Source organism: Loxodonta africana, chromosome 12, assembly GCF_030014295.1.
Source record: "Loxodonta africana isolate mLoxAfr1 chromosome 12, mLoxAfr1.hap2, whole genome shotgun sequence".
Lineage (NCBI taxonomy): Eukaryota > Metazoa > Chordata > Mammalia > Proboscidea > Elephantidae > Loxodonta > Loxodonta africana.
In genome coordinates this window covers 97,654,194-97,666,277 of record NC_087353.1, presented here as the reverse complement: position 1 = coordinate 97,666,277, position 12,084 = coordinate 97,654,194, and the positions used below count along the sequence as shown (strand labels likewise).

Genomic DNA, 12,084 nt, shown 5'->3' with positions numbered 1-12,084 from the left:
ATGTCTTTACTGATAACAACACTTCCACATTTTGTATCCAATTAACATCATTCTAAAATAACTCTTGACCTCAGGAGTACTCCTAAGCAGTTACAAGATTTGATGTGGTAAGCAGAAAAACCACACAACTAGGGGAATTTAAAGCTCTAAGTTTTAGTCGTGGCTCTACCCACAATGTAGCTGTCACCTTGGGTAGGGCATCTGGCTGCTGGGGCCTAAGTATCTTCGACTGCAAAACAAAGAAATTTGGACTAATTATTCTTCCATGTCTTTTTCCCCTCAAAAATTCTACGAACCTACGAAGCTTCTGTGCATTCCCATTTCAAAGATAAGCAGCAGATGACAGAGGCAAATTAGCCTAGTTTTTGCCACACCAACCGAAGATGCTTTCTTAGGTTAGCATTTTACTTAAGAAAATAAACCCCACATGAAATCGAGGCTGAGAAAATGGCAAGGGGAAAAAAAAAAAGAAATCACACGCTGACGTAGTAAAAATAGAAACTTAAATCACCCTTATGCCAGTTTGTCAATAGTCAAAGGCTGCCAGTGGCTTTTTAAAATAGAAATATTTGTAGCCGAATTGCTTCCTTCTCATCTTCAGAAATTCATTTGAAATAAAAAGCAAAGCGTCTAAAATCAATTTACAACTTCAGAACAAGTTGCGGGGAGAGAGAGAAGCTCCGCACGGCTCTCCGAGTCACTTGTACGTAAGTTATGACTACGGCTAAGAAACGGTTCTTATTATAAAATGTGAGAAACGCACAGGAGGCAGGTGACATCTGGGAAGGGAGGCAGAGCTGCCAAGAAGGGAGATGGAGGCTGAGGACCTCCGGGCAACAGGTCCAGGGCCGGCACCGCAGCCTCCTCCAGGAGGGGTCGGTCGTGCCACGCCGCTGGCCGTCCTCCCCGGCCCGCTGTCATTGCCCCGCCCCGCCGCGGCCCTCAGGAGGCAGCCCGCCCCCCATCCCACGCCCCTGCGGGAGAAACCGTCCTCATCGCTCGCTTCCCCGGCCGCCCGCGCCCACCAGGCCCTCCGATCCTCGGCGCCCAGGCCGGCCCGGGCCTGCCGCCCCGCTCCCCGCCACCCCCGCCGCAGCGGCCCGCAGCCCCGGCCCTGCTCACCTGCACCTGTTTGCGGAAGTGGCGCGGCCCCGGCGCTGCCGGCGGCCAGGAGCATTAGCAGCAGCGGCGGCAACGCCGGCAGCCCCGGCATCTCGCCCGCGGGGCGGCCCCAGGGCCGGCTCTCGCGTCGCCCGTCCGTCCGTCCGTCCGTCAGTCGGTCGGTCCTGTCTCCCTCAGCCGCTTCAGCGGCACCCGCGCCGGCGGCTCTTGAGCACACGCCGCTTCGGCTCAATCTCAGCCCGGCTCCTCGTCCGCACACGCCGCTCCGGCCGCAGAAACACCATCCTTCCCGCCCGCCCTCCCGCCCGCCTGCGCCGCCGCCACCGCCTCAACAGCAGCAACGGCAGCAGCCCTGCGGAGCCGCGGGCCGGGGCAGCAGCACTCTCGCCGCCATGATGGGCTACGTCATGTGACGTAGGGCGGGGGCGGGACTTCGTGAGAAACGGCACCGCCAGCCAATCGTCAGTTCCACAGCGGCGCGGGAAACCCCACCCATCGCCCTGGCGGAGGGCGGGATGGCCGCCGGGGCGCCCCCTGCAGACGGAGAGGTGCGTGGGCAGCAGGTAATACCGACAATTATTTTAAATTTAAAAAAGCAGAAAAGTACAAAGAAGACAATAGGAATCACTCGTCATCCATAGCTGAGTTTTTTTCTAAGTATTTCATAACGTGCAAAAATGAGACTGTTTTGTCTTCCGCCTTTTTTACTTCTCAGAGCCGTCTAAGGTTCTCCTGCTTATACACATCCTCTCCGCGTTGGGCTTATTATTTCAGTTCCATAAGAACAGAATGCGTTTCCCCTAGGCACCCACTGAGTCAAGTCCTTGGTTCCGTCAAGAGTGCCCTTCCTGTCCTCTCTTGTACACCTGGCAGACACCCTTTTCTTTCATTTCCAGGACTCACCTGAGCTCATGACTTCATCAAAGATGGCCCCTCCCCAGTCCCCAGGAGCAATGACTGGCGTCTCCTTTGTGTCCCTCCCCGGCCCTGTAGAGACCACAGTCCCAGCTGTCATATTTTCTTGTTCCTGTAACTGTAAGCTCCCCAGAGGGCAGGAATTGTATCCGATTCAGCTGGGGGACAGTGAGGATTGGCATAAGGCCTGGCACAGAGTTGCTGTTGTGTGCCGTCTAGTGGATTAAGATTAATAAGGAACCTATAGGACAGAGTGGAACTGCCCCATAGGGTTTTCTGGACTATAATCTTTACGGGAGCAGATCACTAGGTCTTTCTCTGGCGGAGCTGCCAGGTGGGTTCCAACCACTAACCTTTCAGTTAGAAGCCAGGCACATAAACGTTGCTCTGTTCTAAAGGAAGGGAGTCTGGGCCTAGGCCTGGGCCTGGACGCCAGGGAGGTGCAGCTCCCAGGTGCCCTTCTCCCCACCAAGAGGCAGAGCCCCACGAAGAGGTGGGGAGGGGCTGCTGTCCTGCAGTGTGAGCAAGATGAAAATTTGGGAAACCTTTTTTTTCTTTCGCTTCACAGAACAGGGATTAAGGTTCTCATTTATCAGAGGCATCTAGTGGAAACCTTTATACCACCACCCCGCCTCACTGCTCACACTGTTTCCCAGTGCTTCTCTTCGAGAGTTCCAGGAGGAAGTAATCCAGTGGTCAAAGTCCTGAGGGTTGGGATAGTGCCAGGTTTTTCTAGAGAAGCGCTTGTGGTCCAGTTTGTGGTGTATAAGAGGAACTGGTTTGAATGTTACAGACGGGGCTTATCCACCTGGTAACAGGGGGATTTTCCCCAATTCTCCAAATGCCCATCCTAAATGCCAGCTGTCCGTGGTGCTAACCAAGTGCTGGACCCACAGATAATGCCCAGGGAACATGTGAATGATTAGGGCAAGCCGGAAAACACCTAAGTGGACAAATAGCTGGAACATGAAATGCTGAGTTAAAGTGTCCATGGCTTTCTGGTGAAAGGTATTTGGGGAAGGGATGGAAGGCAAAGGTCTAGAAAAGAGACACAATCACCCTGTTGTGCATCTACTTCTACCAGGAAGCTCTGGACTTTGAGGTTGAGGAAGCCAGGAAATGCTCGTGCTATGTGCTAGGAGGAGACTCTGTTTACTTGTAGCCATGCTGGCCCCGACAAACGCCCTGCCTCATTATCCTTGTGGTTTTTAATCACAATTAGGTGTACCCCAGCAACATGTCTAACCACAATCCCAAAGCAGGTTTTATTATTATCCAAGCAAGACCAAAAGTCGGAAAGTCTTCCTTCCTCCCACACACCCGCCACCCCCGCCACCCTTCATAGAACAGGGGTTAAGGTACACATTCCTCAGAGGTGTCTAATGGAAACCTTTATCCCACCACCCCACATCACTACACTCATACCTTTGCCCAGTACTTCTCTTCAAGAGTTCCAGTTACAGAATTTCTAAAACAAACAAAAACCTCTTTGCTTTGTTTAGTTTCACCTAGGAGTCAGAAAACAGCCCCTGGCACAATTTGGGATTACATCCCCAAGATTAGAAGCAATCTTCTTCAGTGTTCCTACAGCCCTTCTCACGTGTGCTCAGTCTTGTCCAATGTTTCCTTCATGTCAAGGCATTGCCTGGACCACACTTCTGGCAGTGTCTGTCCTGCCAGGAAGCTGTGGGTGAGGGCTGGATGCTGAGGGATCTGGAAGCATTTTATTCCTGTGTGAGCAGGCACTTCTGGAGATCTGGCAACCAGCAGGCACTTGAAAGGTTTGCAGAAATGAGCTGGATCAAATGGACGTATCCACAAGGGACTGCCAGTGGTGTGCTAGAGCTAGTTCGCATCAGCTTACATGAAAGTTAATTGTTAAACCTTTAGAAATTTTGCATGGCAGTAGTTAAACATAGCCATCCATTGTTAAAAATGAAATCCTATGAACTTATAATAAATGAATTAAAATCAATTCATCTGAAAACAATGCTAATGAGGGGAAGCACTTCCAGAATGGTGGCGTACGGATCACAGAAACTCCACTTTTCCAAAAGAGCAACAAGAACTCTGGCAAAAAAAAAAAAAAAAAAGTTAACATCAATTATTTAAGAATCCTGGCCTCTCCACCTGACCGCCACTGTACCACCATCATGGTCACCAGCCATGTGTGCCCATCAAGCTGGCCAGAGCCACCAAGATGCTGGATAGGACTGGCTCGCAGGGACAGCACATACAGGTGCACGTGGAGTTCACGGACGACACAAACCCCTCAGTCATCTGCAACACGAAAGGCACTGTGCATGAGGGCACATGCTCACTCTGTTAGAGTCAGAATGAGAGCCTTGGAAGCTGCGCTGAGGCTGTTGCCACCTCTTAGATGTCTGACCGACCACTTGGTGCTTAGAAATGATCTGTGACCATTAAATAAAGAATTTATATTACATGTAAAATATATATATGTTATTTAAACTAACCAAAGATTTGCAACAACACAAGGAGCATGTATGCAAGAAAAAAATGGCTGTATTTCAGTAAGAACAGCAAACTTCGAGGCATTTCACTTGCCCTATTCCCATTCTTCTCTCTCTGAGTCCACGGAAGACTTCAAAACCAGCAGCCTCACAACCATGGTAGCTGTAAAACAAGCAGCTGAGTAGCCACTGGAGGGAGCAGATTTGGAGCTCCCCCCAACCCCATTCCCAGAGAACTGTCACTGTTTGACCTGTCAGATCCCTGGAAAAGCACCATTCTCAGAACTTGTCTATGTTTGACCTTACTCAGTGCTCCCTCAATGCAAACATCTCAGTTTGTCAAAAATGTTGTGGTTGTCGTTGGGTGCTCTCAAGTCAATTCTTTCTCATGGTGACCTCATGTTACAGAATAGAACTGCCCTGTAAAGTTTTTTTTTTTTTTACTGTAATCTTTACAGAAACAGATCACCAGGTCTTTCTGTCATAGAGCACCAACCTTTCAGTCAGCAACCAAGTGCTTAATTGTACCACCAGCATTCCTTAAAAATATAACCAGGGGCAGTTATTTAACATCACAGCTGCCTGAGCTGGAGATACCAGTTGGCTGAACAAAAAGACATTGAAGAGGTTCATAGAACTTCAAGTAGGATAACTTCACAAGAGATCCACATCTAAACTTACATCATCAACAAACAGTCAAAAAGACAAGGAGAGAATCTTGAAAGCAGCAAGATAAAGCAACTCCTCAAATATGAGAGCACCTCAATAAGATTAACAACTGATTTTCATCAAAAACCATGGGAGCCAGAAGGCAGTGGATGACATATTCAAAGTGCTAAAGAAACAGACCATCAAACAAGGATTGTATATCCAGCAAAACTATCCTTCAAAAAAATGAAGGTAAAATTTAGACATTCCCAGATAAACAGAAATCAAGCCAATTCATTCCTACCAGACGTGCCCAAGAGAAATACTAAAGGAAGTCCTTCAGGCTGAAATGAAAGATCACTAGACAGCAACTCAAATCCACACAGAGAAATAAAAGCACCAGGAAAAGGAACTACTTAACTAAATATAATAGACAGTATAAATGTATTTTGATTTGTAACCTTTTCTTATCCTATCTTATTTAAAAGATAACTACATAAAGCAGTAATTATAAAACTGTGTTGATGGGCTTATAATGTGTAAAGATATAATCTGTATGACAATATTAGCACTAAAAAGGGAGGCGAGAAGAGAGCTATCCTGGAGTAAAGTTTTTTTTATACTACTGAAATTAAGCTGATATTAATCTGAACTAGGTGATTTTAAGGTATTGTATTAATTGAAATTCCCAGGACAATCACCAAGAATTTTGTTTTATTGTTAAAAACATCAACAAAGAAATTAATGTACACTAGGCTATATGTATACGGAAACCCTGGTGGTGTAGTGGTTAAGTGCTATGGCTGCCAACCGAAAGGTTGGCAGTTTGAATCCACCAGGTGCTCCTTGGAAGCCCCTGTAGGGTCTCTGTGAGTTAGAATTGACTTGACAGCAATGGGTTTGTTGGTTTGTTTGTTTGTTTGGACTATATCTATTTAATACAAAAGAAGGCAGTAACAGGGGAATAGAGGAATAAAGAGGACAAAAGACAAAGAAAATAAATAGCAAAATGACAAATATAAATCCTACTTTATCAATAATTACATTCAATGTAAATGGACTAAACACTATAATCAAAAGGCAGAGATTGGCAGAATGGATAGAAAAACATGATCCAACTATATGCTGCCTATAAGAGATACACTTCAGATTTGAAGACACGAATAGGTTGAAAATAAAGTGATGGGAAGGAAATGCTATCCAAACAGTATCCAAAAGAGAGTTGGTTTGGTAATACTAATATCAGACAAAATAGAATTTAAAACAAAACAAAAACTTATTAGAGATGAGGAAGAACATTTTATAATGATAAAAGTGCCAACCCATTAGGAAGAGTTAATAATTTTATATAAATATACACCTAACAACAAAGCCCCAAAATACATGAAGTAAAAACTGACAGAATTGAAAAGAGAAAAAGACAATTCAACAATAACAGCTGGAGACTTCAATACCCCACTTTCAGTAATAGATAGAACAACTAGGCAGAAGGTCAACAGGGAGATAGAGGACTTGAACAACACTGTAAACCAACTAGACCTGACAGACATATAAATAGAACACTTCATTCAAAAATAGCAAAGTGCACATTCTTCTCAAATGTACATGAAACATTCTCCAGAATATGCCATATGTTGAGCCATAAAAAAAGTCACAATAAATTTCAAAGGATTGAAATCATGCAAAGAGCATTCTCTGACTGTAGTAGAATGAAATTACAAATCAATAAAAGAAAGAAATTTGGGAAATTTCCAGATATGTGGGAATTAAACAACACACTCATAACTAGCCAGTGGGTCAAAGAAGGAATCACAAGGAAAATTAGAAAATACTTCGAGATGATAAACTTGAAAACACAACATACCAGTGCTTTGGCGAAATTTATGGCTCTAAATGCCTGTGTGAAAAAAGAAGAAAGATCTCAAATCAGTAACCTAAGGGTTTTTTTTTCAATCTTAAGACTGGAAAAGGAAGAACAAACTAAACCTAAAGCCAGTCTCGTACTCTGTTGCCATCGAGTGGATTCTGACTCTTCAGCGACCCTGTAGGACAGAGTAGAACTGCCCCACAGGGTTTCCAAGGAGCAGTTGGTGGATTCAAACTGCTGATGTTCTGGTTGACAACCAGACTCTTAACCACGGCGCCACCAGGGCTCCAGAGCAAGTAGAGGGAGCAAATCATAAAGATCAGAGGAGAAATAAGTGAAATAGACAATAGACTGATACAGAAAAATCAATGAAAGCAAAAGTTGATTCTTTGAAAAAAATTGACAAAATCCACAAACTTTTAGCTAGACTGACAAAGAAAAAAACAGAAGAGTCACAAATTACTAAAATCAGGAATGACAAAGAAGATGTTGATACTGACCTTACAGAAATAAAAAAAATGATAAGGGAATACTTGGATTGGGTTATAGTTTCATAAAAATGACACCAAGGGCACAAGTGATCACAAAAGAAAAGATAAATTGGACTTCACCAAAATTAAAAATTTTGTGGTTGAAAAGATACCATAAAGAAAGTGAAAAGGCAACCCACAAAATGGAAGGAAATATTTGCAAACTGTATATAAAGAACACTTATAATTCAATAAAAATTGCCAAAGGGTCTGAATAGACATTTCTCCAAAGAAGATATACAAAGGGCCAATAAGCTCATCAAGGGATGCTTGATGTCATTAGTCATTTAAAAAAAAAATGTGGCTGTTGAGTCGGTTCCAACTCATAGTGACCCTATGAGACAGAGTAGAACTGCCCCATAGGGTTTCCAAGGAGTGGCTGGTGGACTCAGACTGCTGCCTTTTGGATGGCAGCTGTAGCTCGCCATAGCTCTTAACCACTGCACCACCAGGGCTCCTCATTTGTCATTGGGGAAATATAAACCAAAAATCACAATGAGAGTCCATTTCATACCTACTAGGACATCTGTAGAAGTCCCTGGGTGGTACAAATGGTTAAGCACTCAACTGTTAGACAGAAGGGTGATGGTTCGAACCCACCTAACAACACCTTGGAAGACAGGCCTGGTGATCTGCTTCCAAAAGGTCATGGCCTTGAAAACCCCATGGAGCAGTTCTACCCTGTAAACATGGGGTTGCTATGAGTCAGAATTGACTCGACGGCAACTAACAAAGACAACAAGGGCATCCATAATCAAAAATACAGAGAATAACAAATGTGGAGAAACTGCAACTCTTAGGCATCGCCGGTCAGAATGTAAAATAGTGCATCTGCTACACAGAGTCACCATATGACCCAGCAATTGCTGTCTTAGGTTTATGCCCAAGAGAAATGAAAACGTACATCCACACGGATGCTGGTACGTAAAATGTTAGTGGCAGCATTATTCCCAATATCCAGAAAGTGAAAATAACGCAGATGTCCATCAGCTGAGGAACAGATAAACAAAACGTGGTGTATCCATACAGCAGAATAGCATGCAGCGGTGATGAAGTCCTGATACATGCTATGACATGGATGAACCTCGGAAACATATTAAGCAAAATAAACCAGTCACAATAGGCCACATAGCGTATGATTTCATTTATATGAAATATCCAGAATAGACAAGTTCATAGACACAGAAAGTAGATTAGAGGTTGCCAGGGGCTGAGAGGAGCCCTGGTGGTGCAGTGGTTAAGAGCTCGACTACTAACCAAAAGGTCAGCAGTTGGAATCCACCAGCCACTCCTTGGAAACCCTGTGGGCAGTTCTACTCTGTCCTATAGGGTTGCTATGAGTCAGAATCAACTCCATGGCAATAGGTTTGGTTTTTCTTAGAGGCTGAAGAGAGGACGTAACGGTGAATGACTGCTAATGGGTGTGGGGTTTCTTTTGAGGGCGATCATAATATTCTAAAATTTGATAATAGTAATGGTTGTACAACTCTGCGAATATACTGAAATCCGCTGAATTATACACTTCAAAAGGGTGGATTTTAGGGTTTGTAAGTTATATCTCAATAAACCAAACAAACAGACGCGCTGCTGCTGAGTCAATTCCAACTTAGAGCAACCCTATAGAACAGAGTAGAACTGCCCCATAGGGTTTCCAAGGAGCGGCTGGTGGATTCAAACTGCTGACCTTTTGGTTACCAGCCATAGCTCTTAACCACTGCGCCACCAGGGCTCCTTATCTCAGTAAAGCTGTTATTTTTTTTTTAACCGTAATAAATACTAAAACATCATCGATTCCTAACTCATTTACTACATTTTACTGTTACCTGTAGGTCCCTGGGTGGCACAAATGGTTTCCGCTGTCTACTAAAGTAAACGGTGGTTCAGACCCACCCAGCAGCACCGCAGAAGAAAGGCCTGGCAATCTGCTCCCATAAAGCTTACAGCCAAGAAAACCCTATGGAGCAGTTCTATTCTGTAACACATGGGGTTGCCTGAGTTGGAATCAACTTGACAGCAACAGGTTTGGTTTTTTCTTTTTTTACTGTTATCTGTGCTCTTGATGTGTATCTGTTGTATCTGTATGGTGGAACCACTATACTGCTATAATGCTGTGCAACGTTTCTCAACTGTAAGTTTAGTGACATCAAATTGGTAGCTTGCAATAAGCCATGTGTGAGTATTTACACCATGGGAATTGGCAAACACCGCTGATTGGGGTTCTACTGCCTAGAATGCCCTTTGTTAACCATTTGCCAGCACCTTGGGGTCTTTCTGGTTGTTCCTTGGTTGTCTTGATCTGTTTTGTGGGTGCATTACTTTATTCCAGCTTTAAATGAATAAGGAGACCAAGCAGGTTGAAGATCTTTTGACTCTCCCTAGTTCTGTGCCAACCAAACAAAGGCCAGATACCTCATCCCAGACTTTATCCACCTAATGAGAGCAGTCTCTCCTTCTAAAATGCTTTTGTGTGAAGCCCTCACTGTTTGTTGCTTTGTGGGGCCTCTGACTCAGGGACAGCTCACCAGGTGCATCTGCCTTTCAAACCCTCCAGTCCTCTCTCTCTTTTTTTTTTTTTTTTTGTGAGGCACCGAATATGGTTTTAAAAAAAAAGAAATGCTGAAGCAAGGCTCAAATATGTGCTAAAGTTTAACAGATGAACACTTTGAATAGACATAATTTTTCATATGATATAATGCTGCTGACCACAAGATAATTCCAGAATTTATTAAAAGTGCATAACAGAGTCAGGAATAGTAGCATACCACTTCAAAATCATATCATGAACATACTTTTCCCAATCCCTTTAGCGTGTACACCTTCATTTGGGGGTAAGTTTTATTTAACAATGACTTACACACCACTTTCTATGTGCCAGGCCCTTTTCTAAGCATCTAAGAAATAATAATTCTTTAAGCTTTATCTGAGGAGCCCTGGTGGCACAGTGATTAAGCGCTTATGCTAACCAAAAGGTCAGCGGTTGGAGCCCACCAGCTGCTCTGCAGGAGAAAGATAATGTGGCAGTGTGCTTCCTTAAAGATCGCAACACAGCCTTGAAAACCTTGTGGGGCAGTTCTATTCTGTCCTACAGGGTCCCTATGAGTCGGAACCCACTCCGAGGCAATGGGGTTAAGCTTTATCTAATTTTAGAGTATCTTCATCACCCCTCCCTGCCAAAAACCCATACCCATTAGCAGTTACCCCCATTTACTCTTCCCCAGCCCTAAAAAACCAAAATCAAACCCGTTGCCATCAAGTTGATTGACTAGCGACCCTATAAAAAAAAAAAAACCATATATAAAAAAAAAAACCCATATAGGCAACTAGTAATCTACTTTCTGTCTCTATGATGTTAAATAAAATTGGTTGACAGAATGGCATCCTGGTGCTCGAGTGGACAATACCCCTAAAACTTAAGTCTAGCTCTCTTGTAAATCAGGCCACCCTCGTTGACCAATGAGATCCTGCCATGCATCAGTAGTAAATTGTATAATCCAATCAGAAATAAGCTTTTTGGCTTTCATGTTTTGTCAATAAAAAGCCAGGTATTGCAGACCTTCAGCCAAGTACCTTTCCACCTGTGGTTTGGTGCTACTCTGTTCCCAATCTTCTGCCAGAATAAAGCCCATCTCATGGATTAGTTCTATTATTGACTCAGTTTCTTTTGACAATGGTTTTGTCTATCCTAGAGCTTTCACTTTCACATAAATAGAATCATACAGTATATGGCTGCTTGGCACTGGCTTAAGCTATTGTTATTCCCATTTGACGGGTAAGAAAACTGGGAAATAGGTTAAGTACCTCGGCCAAGGTCACATAGCTAGTAAGTGGCAGGGGTAGGATTCAAACTCCCAAGTCTGGCTCCAGAGTCCTTACCAAACCTCAACATCAAAACCAAATAATGTCAAAAGTGTACATTTAAGGCCTTTTGTGACTATGAGGCGTGGGCCAAATTGCCCCATGTGTGTCGCTTAGGTAAGGGGCCCCATCGGGTGGGGATTGCCCTCTGTGGTGGGGGTGGGGCAGGGACAACTACTACCCTGAGGCTAATAGTTGCTCAATAAACCTTTGTCAGCTGAGAAAAGCAGAATCCGCCCCTTGGGATGACTTGCATTTTTCTGTTTCTTTGACCTGCCCAGCAGCTATGCTCCCTTCCCAAGTTGAGAAAGCCCCAGGACAGGAATCTTGGTAGGAGGAAGGGTCCCCTCCCACTACAAAAGACAAAGCACCACACATGCCTTCTTGGGCCCCAGCAGCCAGGGCATGAGGACCCTCCCTTGGCTCTATCAGTCATTGCTCCCCTCCAGGAGAGGGAGTGACTCAGACAGCTTGTCTTCAGGGTGCCACAGGAGTGTCATGCTGATCACATAAGCCCGAGGCTGGGCCTGGTGATCTCCCTACTGCCCAGCCCGGTCTGTTGGTGTTTATGTTCTGAGCCCAGGTCTCCAGCTTTCCTGCAGTTACTCACAGTCCTCTTCTCCACCCTGTTCAGGCTCTAGGAAGGAGGGAGGACCAGCAGATTCTTGCAGCC

At 44.6% G+C, this 12,084-nt stretch overlaps 1 protein-coding gene across 1 annotated transcript in view; it reads right to left on the bottom strand.

The window, feature by feature from the left end:
- LMTK2 (lemur tyrosine kinase 2) overlaps positions 1-1,407 on the bottom strand; it is a 111,447-nt gene extending 110,040 nt beyond the window's left edge. Inside the window, exon 1 of the mRNA XM_023555960.2 lies at positions 1,123-1,407. Within this exon, the coding sequence (XP_023411728.1) occupies positions 1,123-1,213 (91 nt within the window). The 5' untranslated portion in view covers positions 1,214-1,407. The remainder of the gene's footprint in view (positions 1-1,122) is intronic.
- Positions 1,408-12,084: the final 10,677 nt, after the last annotated feature.